We start from the raw sequence: 18,366 nt of genomic DNA, 5'->3' as shown, positions 1-18,366 counted from the left end.
GCGTGGCTGGGGCGGCCCCCGGCCATTACCAGCCCAACTAGGCAGGGGCCAACATGTCCAGATGCTTCTGGGGAACAGTGCAGGACTGACGGTCCTGAGAGAAAAGGAAATAGACCCAAGCAGCTCAGCTGCGCGGCAGAAACCAGCAGGGAGTGAGGACAGGGTGGGAACAGCACACAAGCTTGTTTGTGAGAGGCTGGGGCCCCGCCGGGCTCCTCACCTGCGATGATGAGCTTCGGGTGGAAGAGGCGGGCGTTCTCCTCCAGCTGGTCGTAGTTGATGTAGCCGGTGTCGGGGTTCACCTGTGGACGGCACGGAGACGGGGGCTTGGGCCACTTCTTCCTGCCCGGCTGTCGAGGGTAAGAGGACTCCCTCCACCTGGCCAGAGCTCTTTGCTCCCCTCGCCGCCAACCAGGACTTGAGGGCGAGACGGGGCACAAGCGCTTAGGCAACCAGGCATCATGGCTCTCAGATAGGATGCCCTGGGGGTCCTGGGGGAAGAGTGAGCCCTGCTCCTGACTCGCTGCAGAAGGAAACAGAGGGACAAACATGCAGCACGTGTGCAGGTGCGAAGGCCCCGCCGCCTCACCCCATGTCCGTCTAGTCCAGACACATGAGGCGAAAAGAAGAGAGAAAGGCTCGGGGACCCAAAGGCCACCCAGGCTGACGCTACTCAGACACCTCGATTGAGCACCACAAAGGCCTGGGCACCAGAGGTGAGCCCCTTAGAACCAGTAATGGATCAGCAAGGCCCCCGGACACAGGGCTGAAAAACAAAGGTCAATTATATTTGTGTGTATATATATATAAGCGGGAAAAAACAGAAAACGAAATTTTATTAATATCATTACATTAGTTTCGAAAAACTGTAAAATATTTAACAAAAGATGAACAAGACCTCCGCACAAAGCACTATTGAGAAAAACTTTAAAACACCTAAAAAGAGTAATTAAGGCAGCGCGTGCTTGCAGGACGATCTGATGGACAGAACTGATCCCAGAAGCAGAATCCCTTGTGCTGGAAGGCCACCCGCTTGGTGAGGACGGGGGGCCCTGCAGGAAGGAGGTCTTCTGGTCGCGGCACTAGGCCAGATGGGTGCCCACCTGTCCCCTGGGCGCCGACCTCACCCCATACACAGAAATCCTTTCCCAGCAGACCACGGATCCATGTGCAGCGTGTAAAACACAACGCCTTTTTTTTTCGGGGGGCGGGGGGAACACATTTCTTAGTAATTCCAGTTTATTAAAGTTGTGTTAAAGCATTTGTGCTGGGGAGTGGACACAACCACAGAGGGGTCACTGCAGGGAGACTTCAGGGGCATGGGAGCCCCCGGGGAGGAGGTGGTTGGAAGCCCCTGCCCCCGGGCGGGGGAGGATTCAGGTTGGGTGGGCGCCCTTTCCAAATGAAAAAGGTGCCTACAGCTTAGCACGGTTACAGAGCTTGTGTGAGACGTGCTGGGACCCGGCTAAAGGGTGCTCGGGGGCTTGGTCTGGGGCTTTGTTTCAAGGGCGTGAACCGGTTCCTCCTCAGTCACCTGCTGTCTCAATAAAAAATCAACAGCTGACCCACAGTAAAAAATTGGACATAATTCTAAAAAAGTTTCAAAGGAGATTAATTACCAAAAAAAACCCAAAATCTGCTGCTACTCTCTTCCTCCACATTTTGCTTTTTAAATTTGTGGGATTTTTTAAAAAGGTTTTTTGTATCTTTTTAAATCTTGAAAATTCAACAATACAACAGCTCCTGGAAGGATTCACAGGCATTCGTCACAAACCACAGAGGGGCCAGAGCAGCAACAAGAAGAGGAGAGGAGGGATTCCTGCTGCGGCTCCTCTGTCTGCCCGTGCGGGGCGACTGCCGGGAGGTGACAGTCCCGCAGAGAGGGCAGGGGCTGGGGAGCGGCCCGGCAGGGAGGCAGCCCGGCGGGCAGGGGAGGGACCCCGCTGGCTGGATTTTTCGAAGAGCAAAGTTAGGTCAGCAAGCGTAATGCTGCGTGGCTGCCGTGGCTCGGTGGGTGGGGGCACGAGGAAATGACCAGGAACGGCCATTCGACAAGAAACACCGGAGACGGGTCCGGACACAAGGAAGCAGCACCCTGTGCACGACCGCACCACAAGCCAGGATGCAGGTTACCTGCCGTCCACCCCACTCTGGTCATCCCCGTTGATAAGTCGCCACGCCTCCACGAGCCCACCAACCTTACATGTGGTTTTTGACCACACTGTTTATGATGACGAGGGCCCGTCCCATGCCAGGCACAGGCGGGTACTGGGTGCAGCTGGCTGAAGTCAGGTCTGGCGGGGGCGGGGGTGTAGACACAGGCTACTCTCACCATGCCAGGCATGGGTGGCCGCACAGCCCCGGCTCTAGCCCCCCGGCTGCAGGGACTCAGCCGGCGTGGAGGGCTGTGTGCTGGGGCCACCCCTGGGGGGTCTGGCTGTCACCCCTCTCCCCGGTTCTGGACCAGCCAGCACCCTGACTGCGCCTGAAAGCCCTGGGCAGTCGCCTCCCCGCCCGTCTCCCTGCCCCTCAGCTCAGCCCCTAGCGCTCCGTCCCCTGCGAGCCCTGAGCGCCCGAGGGTCCCCAGGGCAGGGAAACGACACTGACAGGGGTACTTCCTGAAGTGCCTGGGAACGAAGCTCCGTATTCCCACGGGCGCGCCCAGCGCTGGAGGCTTTGAGAACGGGCTGTGGAGCTACGGAGAGACGCACTTGTACCTTGTAGGGCATAGATTCGAAAAAGATGGACGTAGCGGAGATCTTCTTCTTGTTGGTCATGAACCCGTGGGTCAGGTGGCCCCCGTCGGGCAGGTCCAGGCCCATGATGCGGCCATGGGGCTCCACCAGGGCTGTGTACACCGCGAAGTTTGCGGGGGAGCCTGGAGCGGGCAGACCAGGGAGGTGCGATTACTCCTGCCCACAAGGCCGTCGACCAGGGTGGCCAGAACAGGCCTGGCCGCGATGCACTCCTCTGGCCCCAGGTGCCCCTGGTGGGGACATTCAGAGATGGGGGCTGCCCGGGAGGCGCTCGTGTAGCTAGCAGCCGAGGGCGATGGGGGAAGACCCCAAGCCCAGCGGGATCCCCGGGAGGCTGGCAGAACGGGGCTGCCCAGGCCTGTCTGGACGTGGTGATTACCTGAGTAGGGTTGGACGTTGACTCCCCAGCCCTGGGGGTCCAGGCCATAGACCTGCAGCGCTCGCTTCTGACAAAGGACCTCCAGCTCATCGATGAATTCCGTCCCGCCATAGTACCTGCGGGGAAGGCAGGGGACGTGGGCCCACGCAGCCCACCTCTGCACTGAGGACGGAGGAGCAAGGGTGAGAACGCGCACCCTGAACCCACGCGACAGCTTCCGCCAGCGCCCAGGGGGCTGTGTCTGCCCATCTGTGAGGAGGGGCGGACGGACCTTGGGGACACTGTCACGGCTGTGTGATCACCTATGTAAGGTGCCCACAGGAGTCAATTCACAGGGGCGGGGTGGGGAACAGTGGTTGCATTCTAATAAAATTTTACTTTTGGTTGAGTAATTCCATATCAAAATTTATCATGCGTTTGTATTTTTTATCATTTGTATACTAATACTTGTAATAACTCAATCCAGAAGAAATTTTTAACACTTAGGCCTTGTGGTCACAAACAGCTCTAAAAATTTTAAACTAAATGTATATACATTGTTTGAGTATACTGAAAAGCACATAACATAAAATTTGCCGTCTTAACCATTTTTAAGCATTCAGTTCAGTAGCGTTACATTGATAAGTATATTCACTTTGCTGTGTAACAGATCTCCAGAACGTTTTCATCTTGCAAAACTGAAACTCTGTACCCACTGAACAACAGCTCCCCACCCCCTTCCTGCCCCTGGAAACCACGGTTCTACTTTGTTGTGACAATTCCAGGAACTTCATCTACGTGGAATCATACAGTATTTGACTTTTTGTGACTGGTTTATTTCATTGAGCGTAATGTCCTCAAGGTTTATCCACGTTGGAACAAGTGTCAGGATTTCCTTCTTTTTTGAGGCTGAAGGACATTCCACTGTATGGATGGACCACAGTTTGTGTCTCCACTCATCCATCAGTGGACACTTGGGTTACTTCCACCTGTTGGTTCTTGTGAATAACACTGCAATGAACATGGGTGTACAATCATCTATTTGAAGTCCTGCTTTCAACTCTATTGGCTAAACACCCAGGAGTGGGATTGCCGGATCATATGATAGTTCTATTTTTAGTTTTTTTTAAGGAAACTCCATACTGTTTTCCATAGTGGCGGCACCGTTTCACATTCCCACCAACAGTGCACAAGGCTTCAGTTTCTCCACATCCACGCCAACAATTGTCACTTTCTGTGTTTTTGATAGTAGCCATCCTAGGGGGTGTGAGGTGGTCTCTCACCGTGGTTTTGCTTGGCATTTCCCCGAGGGTCAGTGATGCTGAACGTCTTGCGTGTGCCTGTTGGCCAGAGTTACTGTTTCACGGGTACAGAGCTTTGCTTCCACAACATGGAAAAGTTCTGGAGACGGATGGTCACCATATCAAGAGTGTACTTAATGTCACTGAAGTTTTCACTTAAAAATGGTAACTTTTACGGTATGTGTATTTTACCACACTAAAGAGGGGGAATGTGAAGTTTGTACTCACAACACTTCAGACACCAAACGTGTGGGTTTTTTTCCTCACACGGACCAGCTCTGACAACCCTGTTGCCCTACAGTTCAGCTCTGACCTAGCTGCCCCGAGTTAGCGCCAGACCTACAGGACCTGCAAGGTTCGGGCCCCCCCATTCCGTGTGATGAGCCTGGGGTTCCGGTAACACCCCCTTAGGTCCAGCAATTGCTAGAAGGACTCACAGAACTCAGGGCGGCACTTTACTTACTGGTCCCGGTAAATTATAAAGGACACAACTTGGGCTTCCCTGGTGGCACAGTGGTTAAGAATCCGCCTGCCAACGCAGGGGACATGGGTTCAAGCCCTGGTCCGGGAAGATCCCATATGCCGCGAAGCAACTAAGCCCATGCACCACAGCTACTGAGACTGCACTCTAGAGCCCGCGCACCACAACTACTGAGCCCGTGTGCCACAACTGCTGAAGCCCGTGCGCCTAGAGCCCGTGCTCCTCAACAAGAGAAGCCACCGCAACGAGAAGCCCGCGCACCACAACAAAGAGTAGCCCCCGCTCGCTGCAACTAGAGAAAGCCCGCGCGCAGCAACGAAGACCCAATGCAGCCAAAAATAAATAAATAAAATAAATTTAAAAGATAAAAAAATAAATAAAGGACACAGCTCAGGACAAATGAAGAGATGCATGGGCAGGGTATGGGGAAGGGGCTTGGAGCTTCCACGCTCCCCCCAGGCGCCACCCTCCCAGCACCTTGATGTGTCCGCCAGGCAGGACGGTCCCCAAGCCCCGCTGCTCAGGGTTCTGTGAGGCCTGACCGGTGAGATCGGCTGCCGCGACTGACTGGGTCTCCAGCTCTCCAGTCAGGCCACCAGCCCTCATCCCGAAGCGCTCGAGGGGCCACCAAGTGTCACCCCCTTAACACACACTAGGCTTGGTGGGAAGGGCTCATCGTGAGTAACAAAAGCTGCTCAAAGGACTTGGGAGCTGTGTCAGGAATGGGACAAAGTCCCGATACCCTTCTACCATACTCTTGGGGGCCACAGAATTGAACACTTTATCTGGGGGGACTGAACGGCACACATATTACATCTCAATAAAACTGTGATAGAAAATAAAAACCAGAACTTTGTTTTTCAACTTGTATCAGGCAGCCGTTAATGCTAGATCAATATTGTTTTCAAATATTAACCCTGATCACTAATAATGTTCCAAAAGGTTAACTGACGTTACTAACAAAACATGAAAATGAAAATGGTTAATAATCACCTCTTAAAAGAGTACTTTACCATGAATAAATGAGTTAATTATCTACACACCTATTTAAGTTTTTAACGACAGTCTTATTTGGTTCAGGGAAGGAACTGAAAACCACAGAACTAGTCTTGCAGCTGAAAGGGGCTTCACGGACTGATCTGGAGGGTGCCTTCCGCCTCACACTCCCTGCTCTGTGACCCAAAGGGCCTGGTCTCCCACAGCTTGCGGGAGAGCAGCCCACGCCAGGGACAGAGCTGTGGAGGGGCAGGATGTCAGGCTGCACCATTTTCCAGGGGAGCAAAGAAGGACGGGATCTGAGGTCACTGCAAGCCTCCCACAGAGGCAGCCGGGAGCTGTGGCAGGAGCCACGTGGCAACAGGGCCCATCGGACTGGGGCAGCCTCCGTCACGTATTCCCCAATTCCTTATCTCAAAAGGGGTGAGCATGCTGACTTTGTGGTCGGGCTGTGGATACCTAAAAATGAGGGCGTGTGACCACGCTTCGCGCTGCTAAAATGCGAGAAAATGAGGCTGGGGGGTGAAGAAAGTCAGCGAGTGCTCAGGGAGCGGAAACGCGGCCCCGGCTGCTGTTCCTCCCCACCCACACTTTCCTCTCCATCCCCTCCTCCCCTCACCAGCCCCCGCACGCCCCGTTCTGTTCTGGGCTAGGGATTCGGTTTTGGCCTGGGATCCAAGCCACGATCTTCAAGTCGACTTGACCCTCCAGAGAGCGGATGCCCCTCACTCATGTCGTCACGGGAACAGGGCTGGGGGGTGGGGTGGGTACTGCTGTGGCCACGGCGCCCTCAGCCCCGGCAGGAAGCAGCAAGGCTTCCGTACCACACCTCTCTGTACAGAGGCACCGAAGCATTTTCTACAAAGTCAGCTGGAAATGCCGGAACCCCCGGGGCAGCCTGGGGTTTGGAGTGTGTGTGGTTTTCCAACATCGACGGCCAATTCTCGGACACCAACTAGGTGTCCAGTGATTCCGCTTGGTTCCGACACTGACCACCCAGAGTTAGCACGGACCCACGGGCTGAGGGCTCAGGCCCACAAGTCTGCCCCCCACTTCAGACGTCAGGAGAAAGTCCCCGGTCACCAGGCCACCCGCACTGCTGCCCAAGGTGGCTACAAATTCTGGGGTCCTCACCCCTTCAGGTTCAATAATTCACTGGAACAACTCGGGACTCAGGAAAGTGCTTTACTTATGATCACTGGTCTATCATGAAGGACTCGCCTTGGGAACAGCTTAATGAAGGAGACGCGTGGGACAAGGTAAGGGAGGTTTGTGACCCACAACCACTGCCCTCTGGCTGCCCGGCCCCGCCCCGCCCCTCCCAGGGGGTTGGGTGTCGGGGGCCAAAAGTGCTGACCCTCTAATCAGTGTAGAATGGCATCTCCACTCCAAGGTGACCCTCTCCCTTTTCCGTGTCCTTTGGGACACAAGTGTACAAATTTGCAAAAACCTCGTGTTAAATTCTGGAATCACCATCTCTGCCGGATGATGACTGTACTAAAAACCAAAAACGAACATGACCTCTTGTGGTTCTCACGGTGAAAGAGTTGACCGAAATCACTGGGTAGGTAGATCCAGCATTTAAAATGCTGAAACGCTTTCTAGTATGAGAGGTTATTTTCACTTCGGGGTCCCCTTCCTGCTACGGATGCGATTCCCCACACAAGCCTCCACTAAGCACTGACATTCCTCTGGAGGTTCAGCCACAGCCAGCAGCTGCCCCTTTGGGCCCGGCTGTTATTCCAGAAAGGCCCCAGGGGGACGGTCCAACGGACCCCGACTATCCTGCCCTGACAGCATTGGTGCTGCCACCCTCTGGTAACTGTAAGAGAGGAAACAGAAGGCCCCGCTGTTGAGAACCTGGCTATTTTCTGAAATTTCCACAGTTTTAGACTCCATCCTGATTCACGGCCTCGGAGGCAGGCCTGGATGGCACTCACGTACCTTTGGCCCGGGTACCCCTCGGAGTACTTGTTGTTTAAGCAAGAACCCAGGGCCTCCAGAACAGCCCGGCTGGCAAAGTTCTCTGACGCGATCAGCTCCAGTCCGACCCTCTGCCGGTTACTCTCCTTCTTAATGATGTTGTAAACCTGACGAGAAGAGAACAGACGCTGAACACTGGGACGTTTCAGTTGAACGTTTTGCTCTGATCAAAGCCATAACCGAGTAAAGAGAAGAGACAGTATTACACACTCATACTTTGCCCTCAGAAGCCGAGCATAACCGGACTAAGGTGATTCCCACAGCACCTAAGGAACAGAGGAAATCTTCCTCAAAGCTTTTAGCACCTGGGAAGGAATTAATAGAAAATGAATTAAGGAAAACAAAACGATGGAAGAGAAGATGATCCTTAAAACACGTATCCCACAGAATTTTAAATTCTATACCATCTTGTTCTTTTCATCCCTACACTTCACCAAGTTTTCCCTCCTGAACCTTGTTGCTTGCTCCCCTTCCTTAAAATAAAAGATGTTTAGGGGGCTTCCCTGGTGGTGCAGTGGTTGAGAATCCGCCTGCCAATGCAGGGGACACGGGTTCGAGCCCTGGTCTGGGAAGATCCCACATGCCGCAGAACAACTGGGCCCGTGAACCACAATTACTGAGCCTGCGTGTCTGGAGCCTATGCTCCGCAACAAGAGAGGCTGCGATAGTGAGAGGCCCGCGCACCGCGATGAAGAGTGGCCCCCGCTCGCCGCAACTAGAGAAAGCCCTGGCACAGAAACGAAGACCCAACACAGCCAAAAATAAATTAATTAATTAATTAATTTAAAAAAAAAAAAAAAAAAAAAAAAAGATGTTTAGGGGGCTTCCCTGGTGGCGCAGTGGTTGAGAATCTGCCTGCCAGTGCAGGGGACATGGGTTCGAGCCCTGGTCTGGGAGGATCCCACATGCCGCGGAGCAACTAGGCCCGTGAGCCACAATTACTGAGCCTGCGCGTCTGGAGCCTGTGCTCCGCAACTAGAGAGGCCGCGATAGTGAGAGGCCCACGCACCGCGATGAAGAGTGGCCCCCGCTTGCCGCAACTAGAGAAAGCCCTCGCACAGAAACGAAGAACTAACACAGCCAAAAACAAATTAATTAATTAAAAAAAAAAAAAGAGAGATGTTTAGATAAATCCACAGAGACAGAAAATAGACCAGTGGTTGCCTAGGGCTGGGAATTTGGGGGGTGGATGGAGGTGACTGCTAATGGGTTTGAGGTTTCTTTTTGGAGGGATTAAAATGTTCTAAAAGTGATCGTGAATACTCTAAAAACCACTGAACTGTGTACTTTAAATGGGTGACTTGTACGGTAAGTGCATTCACTCGTCTCACGTATAAAGCTATTGTAAAAATACGTAAATAAAAGATGCTTCTAGAAATACTCCTCCGAAGGTAAGGAAAAATGTAAGGTCAAATCTCAATGATCGACCGGTCCCCCTTTCCTCGGGAGCAGCCAGCACAGTGCTCTGCACTTCGCAGAAACTCAAATATTTAAATTTACCCTCAAAGGACTTTTAGCCACTCTGCAGCCACTGCCTATAAATCCGCCCTCTTACCCAAACCACAAGGCTGTCCCGAACACGGTTTATTTCTAGTGAGAACTAGAGGTCTGAACAAGGGCCTCCAACATCAGAACATCCAAGAGGACCCGCAGCCTCACCTCCATGTCATTGTCTTTCAGGGGCTGCGCCAGCATCTTCTCATGCGAGGACCACAAGTTGGCATCCATGGGGGCTCCGTTGACGGGAGTCGCCATCACGCTGGTTCAGAGTCGCCTAAAAATGGGAAAACTTCCAACATTAAACTCAGTCACAGCTTGGGGCTTCCCTGGTGGCACAGTGGTTAAGAATCCGCCTGCCAATGCAGGGGACACAGGTTCGAGCCCTGGTCCAGGAGGATCCCACATGCCGCGGAGCAACTAAGCCCGTGCACCACAAGTACTGAGCCTGCGCGCCGCAACTACTGAAGCCCGCGCGCCTAGAGCCTGTGCTCCACAACAAGAGAAGCCACCGCAATGAGAAGCCCGTGCACAGCAACAAAGAGTAGCCCCTGCTCGCCGCAACTAGAGAAAGCCTGTACGCAGCAACGAAGACCCAATGCAGCCAAAAATAAATAATTAAAAAACCCTCAGTCACAGCTCAGTACCACCTGTCAGTTCCCGAGTCGCCAAAGTACTGACACACGTGTTAGCCTTGCCCCCAGAGCCACCTGGAGACCACGAGGACTCTGTTGCAGAACCACCATGAGGGACTGCCTGCGACTCCCTGCTGGTCACCGGTTCATCAGGAGATCCGCCCTCCTTGCCTCGAGGCCGAACCAGCCTCGGGGAGCCCGACATCCCCTCTTCACAGCTGAACTTATCCTAGTTGTGGCTTAGCTCTAAGCCAGCTTCCTTGAAGGCAAGGACTGAAGGTTACTTTTTAAAAATCTCCCACAGTACCAGGCACAGCCATACAGGAGTAACATTTGCCAAATGAGCAAGTGAATTGCTGGCTTATGTATTATTCCTTCCATTTTTCAAGCACTGAAAATGAGACTCAGAAAAGTGTCTTAGCCAAGGGCTGCAGAGCCCGCTGGCCACGGAGGACGGACTCAGACCCCAGCTCACACTCCACGCGCCCAGCGTCCCGCCGCCAGGGCTACAGGTAAAGCGCACGCGCGCTGGCTGGAACCCAGGCCTCCCGTAAGGACCACGGTCAGAGGCACACGCCTGGATTCGGCATCACTGCAGTAGAGCCGACTGGACAGGCGTGTGTCTTAACATACGTTCCCACAAAGAACGAGCATTTGAGCTCAGTGGTATTTCTGCTCAAGTGAGAGCTTAAATATTTACAGGAACTGACCTCCTTTAATCAATAGTTGGCAGCTTTTCAGTGCTCTCCATGAATTAGGTAAGTTTTCATTTCAAATCCTTTCCCTCAACAATTACTTGATGGAGGCCTGCAGCAGCCATGGCATTGGGATTGGGAGCACAGTGGGAACCAAACGGGCCGAACCTCCGAGGCGCTTACCGGGGGAGGCGAGCAGGAAACAGAGCAAGCGCCCTAAATGAAGTGGATAACCGAGCCACGAGGACTAGAGCTGGGGGCGGGCTCTGTCTGGACAGTGGCTGTCGGAGGAGAGGACGCCAGACGGGGCGCTGGGTGTGTCTATATAATATATATAATATATACATAGGTCTCTGCTCCTAAAAGCCCTGCGATTCCCTGGGTGATGCGAGTATCTTTTGTCCTGATGAGGCGACTCCGGGCGGGCTCCTGGATGGGGACCGGCCACCAGAAAGACCAGACCACGAGGAGAAGCTTCGCAGCACCCGCACGGCCAGCCCCAACTCCTCCAGAGAGGGGAGGGGGCTGGAAATGGGGTTAATGATCCATCAGGCCTCCAGGAAGAAGCCCCCATAACATCCCAGTAGCACAGGGTCTGGGGAGCGAACTAGGTGGGTGAACATTCCACACCGAGTGGGTGATGCACCCCAGCTCCACAGGGACCCTCCCCAGCCTTGCCCCGTGCCTCTCTCTCTCCATGTGGCTGCTCATCTGTGTCCTCTGTCACATCCTTTAATAAACCGGTGAACGTTAAGTGTCTCCCTGAGTTCTTTGAGCTGCTCTAGCAAATGCTCCAATCCAGGGGGGTCCTGGGAGCCTCGGATTTGTAGGCAAGCCGGACAGAAGCTGTGGGTCACCTGGGGACCCAATACTCACAACGGCACCTGAAGTGGGTCAGGGGAGGCTATCTGCTGGGACGGAACACTTGACCTGTGTGGTTAGTGTCAGAACTGAGTTCAACTGTAAGACACCAGCTGGTGTGGCAGGAGTGCTGGGTAAGGAACCGTCTGGTGTCAGAAGTGCTGTGACTGGTAGTGGCGAAAGTAAAGGGGAGACACAGCAGAAAGAGCACAGTTCTTCCTACACAAATACAGATAATATAATTTGCTAGACAAATATACCCAGTAAATAAATAGGCTAATAGTTTCCCAGTCACAGGGGTCCTCCTTAATCTCTGGGAGAGCTACTGAAAAGACACCATCAGTAAACTTTAACCAGGATATCCCTAACTGGGGCTTTTGAAGCAGTCGTTATTTTAACACGAGCACAGCGTGATTAGAAATGCGGCCACTCCCACAAACCCAACAGTGAGTGCTGGGACTTAAATGCCACGAATGCTTCAGCAGCAGAAGCAGCACAGGCCACCGTGCCGGGACCTCATCCACGTTGTGCCAGCAGTGGAGAGACGTGGGTGCTCTGGGCACCCTGCCCACGGCTCCTCCTAACTCAAGCCCGGCTTCCCACATGCCCTCAGCAGGTGGCAAACCCACAGAAAAAGCACAAGAGACAAAACAGGCCCTCTGGTCCTAGAATCTCAGAGAAAAGCTTCTTTTAAATACCGACTACTCAAGGTTAAAGAGGATTCAAAGGTGGCAAGCAACACAGAGCAGGTATTTCTCAACCGCCAAGTAACTGAAGTCTGTTTGGAGCCCCCTCTCCCCGCCCTCCCCCCGGGACAGTCAGATCTACAACCGTCCCTGAGAGGCATTCAGACGGGCTCTGCTCAGGAAGAAACTGCTCTCTGCTCTCCAGCTGTGGTCTCGCTCGTCTCACTCAGCGTCCGTCACCACCTGTGGCCCTCTGACCTCTCTGCAATCCCTTCTCTTACCCAAGTTGCAAACTCGGAGTCCCAGTTCCTTCTCGACCCCGGGGAGGGCTCTCTGTGCAGCCGGCGCCCCCTCCTAGGCGGGCAGTGCCCCGCTGCTCTCACTGAAACCCCGTGGGGGAGTTTTCCACCATGTATCCTGTTCCCACTCAGGTCAAGTCATCCCCCAAATGGAGTGCTCAGTCCACACCCAACTTGAGTTCTAATTTAAGCTTTTTTTTTTAAACCACGAAGAAGCCTGAATTCTTTATTCAAACAATAACTTCAAAGTTCTTTGACTTGTTTCAATTAAATCAATAATATCTATTATAGATAGAACCTATTATATCCTGGGGCATTCTAAACTACAGTAAGAAAAGCAAAGATCCTGAATGTGATGGTTAGTTCATATGCCAGCCTGCCAGGGCTGAGGGACGCCCAGATAGCTGGCAAACAAGTGAGACAAAGATCCTGAGACTGCTTTTTTAGATCAGAGGGAAGATCATTTTTAACTGATACTATATTTAGGGAAGACATACTTACCATCTATTTTCTGAGTCTGGAGGTTGGCTGGAAAACAGTACACCTTGAACTTCTCTCATCTTTTTTGAACTGTGATATAAGTGCACAGTTCAGTGGCATTAAATACACTCACACTGTCGTGCAGCCATCCCCATCATCGTCTCCAGAACGCTTCCATCTTCCCAAACTGAAACTCTGTCCCCATTAAACATACTCCGTTCCCTTCTCCTCCAGCCTGGGGTAAAAACTATTCTAGTTTCTATCTCTATGAATTTAACTATTTCAGGTACGTCACGTGAATGAAATCACACAATATTTCTCCTTTGTGTTTGGCTTATTTCACATAGCATAATGTCATCAAAGTTCACGCATGTTGGAGCATGTGTCAGAATTTCCTTCCTTTTAAAGGCTGGGTAATACTCCACTGTATGGATAGACTATGTTTTGTTTGTCCATCCATCCATTGCTGATACCTGGGCTGCTCCCACCTCTTGGCTATCGTGAGCAACACTGCTATGAACACGGGTGTACAAATATCAAGTCCCTGATTTCAATTCTTTTGGATATAGGCCCAGAAGTGAAATTGCTGGATCATATAGTAATTCTATGTTTAATTCAAAATAAGCTTTTGGTATTTAGGAGCTTTACTTCACTACTATTAGCCTACAATGGATTCATTCATTCCTTCAACAAATATTTATTGAGTGACTCCTATACCCCAGGCACTGAGCTAGGCGCTAAGAATACTAGGGTCAGCAAGACAGAGGCCCTGCTTTTATGAAAAGCAGGCTCTAAAAAAGTAAACAAGAAATACACAGGATAACTTCAGGGGGTGATGACTGTTATGAGGGCAATAAATGGGTGGCGGGCTTCTGAAGACCGGCCGTGGAAGGTGCCTGAGCTAAGATCTGAACAGTGGAAAGGAACCAAACTTACGAGATGGGGGGAAAGAGCCATCACCAAGAGCAAAGGCCCTACAATGGGAAAAGGTTTCACTTGCTGAGGGGCAGAAATCAGGAACAAAACAGAGACACGGGAGATGAGATCTGAGGGCCCAAAGGCCAGAGCTGGGATGGGAGAACAGATTCTCACCTTGACAGTACATAGCTGACAAGTTATTTCCCAATGCACCTGTTTGAGAAATAACTGTCTGAAACTAACAACTAGAGAAACCCAACTGGAGAAGATCCAGGTTCCTTATGGAAGAGCAGGTGGACATCTCACGGGCTGGACCCCTCCCATTCTCCACCTCCCAACGGTGAAGACCACACCCGGGGGAGCTGTGCTGAACTCACTGCAGAGGCAGCCTGTGGGGTTCAAGCCCCGCCCCCACTTCCTAATGTGCAGCCCCAGGTGCTGACACCTGTTTGTCGGTCCCCTCATATATGACTCAGGGACGACAGTTCTGAGTTAGTTGGGAGTTAAATGAGGTACCAGACACAGAGCACTCAGACAGGGCCAGGCAGAGTAACTACTCAAAAATCAGCAGCTACTATTGTTATGAAAGACACCTGGGGATCTTAGAGCCAGGTTACTACCACTCAGTAACCCCAGTTGAGCACCCCAGGAAAACACAACTCACTGCAGCGGTTACTATGTTACACTGTCGGTGCTTCCACTGGAGAAATGTCACTAACCTCTGGCATGATCCTCACCTCAACCCGAGGGAAACAGTCCAAGTACGTGAATTCACTTGCCAAGGTTACCAGCCTCTCCATGCCCCCAGGTCTTCCCTGGGCCTTTGTCACACAAGTGGGACCAGCCAGAAGTCTCCTGAGGGAACTACCACCTGTCCCTGTTCCCTACTTTATATAGGAGGAAACAGGCTCAGAAGCTAAGTGGCTTATAATAGTGAGAGTCAGAATCAACTCTTTTCCGTAACACTGCACTAAATAAAAGCACAATCGCCCACGTCCCCTGCATGTTCCTTCAAGTAAAAAAATCATGAGTCCATAAGAACCTGGTGTTTCCAGTCCGCCAACTCTGCCCGACTGAAGCGCATGTTTGTGTCGGCCTCAGCTGACCAAGGGTCGCTTAACTTCCTGGACCTCGACGCGCAGGGCCCCGGGCCAAGAACCCCACAGGGCAGTGCTTGTCTCCTAGGCCGGGATGAGGGATGGGGAAGCCAGGCGCAGGCCCGCCCCGTATGGCGACCGCACGTGCAGCGGCACCGCGCGGGCTCCGCCATTGTGCAGGCTGCAAGGAGGCTCCCAGGCCCGCCGCCCTCTCCGAGCCTCCCCTTCCCCGCCTGCGAAATGGGCTACAGGACAGCACTCGGCTGCAGCCCCGCCGGGAGGATACTGTGGCGAGGTGACACGCTGCACCGAAACCTAAAGTGCTCCACGAGCAAGGCGGCCGCCAGCACGGGCAGCGAGCCTTCGCAGCTGAGGCCGAGGCCACCGCCCCCACACCCGCACGGGTCTCGACCCGGGGCCGCGCGCGCGCACTTCCGCCGGGCCCCTCACCCCAGGCACCAGCAAGGCGCTCCGCACTCACCCGACCCCGCTTCTCGGAGCCGCGGTTAAGTGCTACCTGGTACACCGCGCCCCTCGCTGCGGCCGGCGACACCGGAGTCCGAACCCGCAATCCCGCGCCCGCCGCCACGTGATCCGCGCGTTAGGCAGGCACCAGAACCTGGCGCGCACCGCCCCGGCCCGACCCCGCCCCGGGAGCGCCCAATCAGAGCGCGCATCCCGGCGAGCCCCGCCCCCGAAGCGTCCAGTCAGAGCGCGAAACCGGGCGAGCCCCGCCCCCGGAGGCGCCCGCGCTATTGGCTGCAGCGGGCTGGGCCCCGCCCAGCACAGTGGCGAGGTGCCCCTGCTCACCTGGGCCGGGGAACATGGTGCCATCCGCCCGGGCTGCGGGCCAGAGGCCGGGGATTTCCGAGAAGACGGAGGATTAGGGGTGGATTCTGTTGCTACACTTAACTTTTGCATTGTCCTACTTACAGGTTAGCACAGTGGTCATTTAAATAGGACAAACGTGGGTTCCAACTCCGACACTATTACTCTGCACGTACAGAATCCTAGACCAGTCACTTCACTTACTGAGTTTCATACTTCTCATCTTTGAATTGGAGATAATTATATCTGCCTGGCAGGGCTGTGGGGAGGACTCACAGACGTATGCAAAACACTTGACATTGTGCCTGACACACAGTAAGGGCTCAATAATATAAACCATTGTTAAGAATTAAAAAACCGAGGGGCTGCACGATATAGGGAAAGCGCTGACAAAGGTTCTCTCCCTGACGGAAGCCGGACTTTTGGACCTTCCTGTTTGTCTCTGTGTTGTCGGATTTAATTAAGCAAGAATCCTGCTAAGTCAGTTTAGACAGAACCCTACCCCCACGCACCCACCCCCTCCCCATTCTCCATATCTGATTGGATCCTCATCCTCTACGATCCTCGGTGATGTCTGATCACCCAGGCCTGGTCAGTTTAGCCAGAAACATCAAGTTTCTGACATCACATCAGAAACTTGATGTGATGTCAGAAACCCTGACCCCCCCCCACCCCCGATGTTTCCTCTTAGTAATTTTCCATCCACCAACCTCACCATGTTCCTTGGCTATAAATTTCCACTGCTCCTGCTGTGTTCAGAGTTGAGCCCAATCTCTGTCCCCAACTGCAAGATTCCGTGGCAGTGGTCCCTACACCTACTGAAAGAGTCCCCGCCCCCTTGAATAAAATCTGCCTTACTGTGTCATTGAATATTTTTTTCTTTAGCAGCTCCTGATCTTTCAGTTCTCAACGTACCTACAACACTTTACCTCTTACGATGTCAAGCAATTTCCAAAATGTTGCAACAAACGTCGCTGATGTCACAGTGAATGGATTCAAAGCTGACTCGGAAAAGTCCAGGGTAAGACAATGAGAGAGTAGGGATCCATAACAATTCAGAGAGGAAGCACTGTTATTTCCAGGAGTCATGCACTGCAATGCATATAAAGTTAATCCCTGAACAACTTGGGGGTTGGGGGCCCCAATGCCTGCAAAGTCAAAAATCCACTCACAACTTTAAGATCAGCCCTCTGTGTCCGTGGTTCCACATCCAAGGATTCAACCAACAATGGATCGTGTAGTACTGTAGTAAGTATTTATAGAAAAAAAAAAAAACAAAAAAAAACTCTCATACCAGTCGACCCGCACAGTTCAAACTCATCCTCCTCGAGGATCAACTGTAGTGAGAATGATTTTGTCAAATGCTTTTTTGCCTAGTGACTCCCTTCCTTCCCCTAGTTCCCCTGCCCTCCACTCCCCCCGATCCCCCATGGATTTTTGGAATTTAGAGCATCAAGCAGGAAGTAGATTGTAAAGATAAATACAAACTTAAAATAAAAGGCTTAATTTCCCCAGTTTAAATAAGAGATTTCCCTCCCCTCCATTTTCTTTGAGCATTTACCTTAGAAAACTTGTGCTTTCTCTTCTTTGAAACAAAGCAGGACCCTGCAGGACCTTCCTGGGAACAGACACCCCCCCCCCCCCCGTGTCCCCTGCTTCTTATTTGTAGAAAGGCTTTAGCCTCCTAAGCTTTCCCAAGTTCCAAAAAGCAAATTTAATCAGAGAAGTGAGAAAATGCAGAAACAAAGGAAAGCAGTCAAGCAAGATAAAATAATAATTTATCCATAAACAAATTAAGAACCTTTAGTTCCTCCTCAAGGGCTACAGATAACATCCTGAGTCGTATCCTTGAACTGTTTTGCAGAAACTAAAACCCCCACCAGGTGGAAGAAGTTAGCTGCATGCTGCCCACCAGCACGTCTTAGACCCCAGACCGGTTAGAGCCAAAAAATTGATAATTGAGATTCCCAAAACACTACCCTGTTACCTCACCACCAACCAATCAGAAGAATGGTCACGAGTTGATCACACACCCTTGAACCCTCACCCTTAATATCATCTTTAAAAACCCTCCTGAAAACCATTGGGGAGTTTGGGTCTTTTGAGCATGAGCTGCCATTCTCCTTACTTGGCCCTGCAGTAAATGCTGTACTTTATTTCACCACAACCTTGTGTCAGTAGGTTGGCTTTGCAGTGCATCAGGTGAGCAGATGCAAGTTCAGTTTGGTAACATCTCTTTGAAATGTATATAAATCCTTTTGAAGACTAGATAGGTCTTTTGTCAAATTTATGACCCAGGAATGTCGTTCTCAAGAACCTGGGAGCCATCTCTTTGAAACGGAAATGTGAAGGATCCAGTACAGCTATTTCCAAGTGACTGTGGGTGGGTAGGAGCCTCCTTCTAAGTTGCAAAACTACCTCCTGTCATAAAGATAGGAGAAGTTTGTTGTTCCTCCTGAGACAGGAATGAAGGAGCAGAGCAAAACCATCAAAAG

At 52.2% G+C, this 18,366-nt stretch overlaps 1 protein-coding gene across 7 annotated transcripts in view; it reads right to left on the bottom strand.

Annotated features, from left to right (window-relative positions):
- SHMT1 (serine hydroxymethyltransferase 1) overlaps nt 1–18,366 on the bottom strand; it is a 77,556-nt gene that overhangs the window by 6,040 nt on the left and 53,150 nt on the right. For 3 of the 7 annotated variants that reach the window (XM_068531512.1, XM_068531513.1, XM_068531514.1), the window contains exons 2-6: nt 9,535–9,649; nt 7,837–7,982; nt 3,136–3,251; nt 2,718–2,878; nt 221–302 (exon numbers count right to left, since the gene is read on the bottom strand). In XM_068531512.1, coding sequence (XP_068387613.1) covers nt 221–302; nt 2,718–2,878; nt 3,136–3,251; nt 7,837–7,982; nt 9,535–9,630 — 601 coding nt within the window. In that variant the 5' untranslated portion in view covers nt 9,631–9,649. Of the gene's footprint in view, nt 1–220; nt 303–2,717; nt 2,879–3,135; nt 3,252–7,836; nt 7,983–9,534; nt 9,650–15,493; nt 15,638–18,366 lie in introns of those variants that run through there. The other 4 variants (XM_068531509.1, XM_068531515.1, XM_068531511.1 and 1 more) reach the window with 3 other exon arrangements.

The sequence above is a fragment of the Eschrichtius robustus genome, chromosome 20, assembly GCF_028021215.1.
Source record: "Eschrichtius robustus isolate mEscRob2 chromosome 20, mEscRob2.pri, whole genome shotgun sequence".
Taxonomy (NCBI): Eukaryota; Metazoa; Chordata; class Mammalia; order Artiodactyla; family Eschrichtiidae; genus Eschrichtius; species Eschrichtius robustus.
The sequence above is the reverse complement of the archived record's forward strand: the minus strand, read 5'-3'. Positions and strand labels throughout refer to the sequence as shown.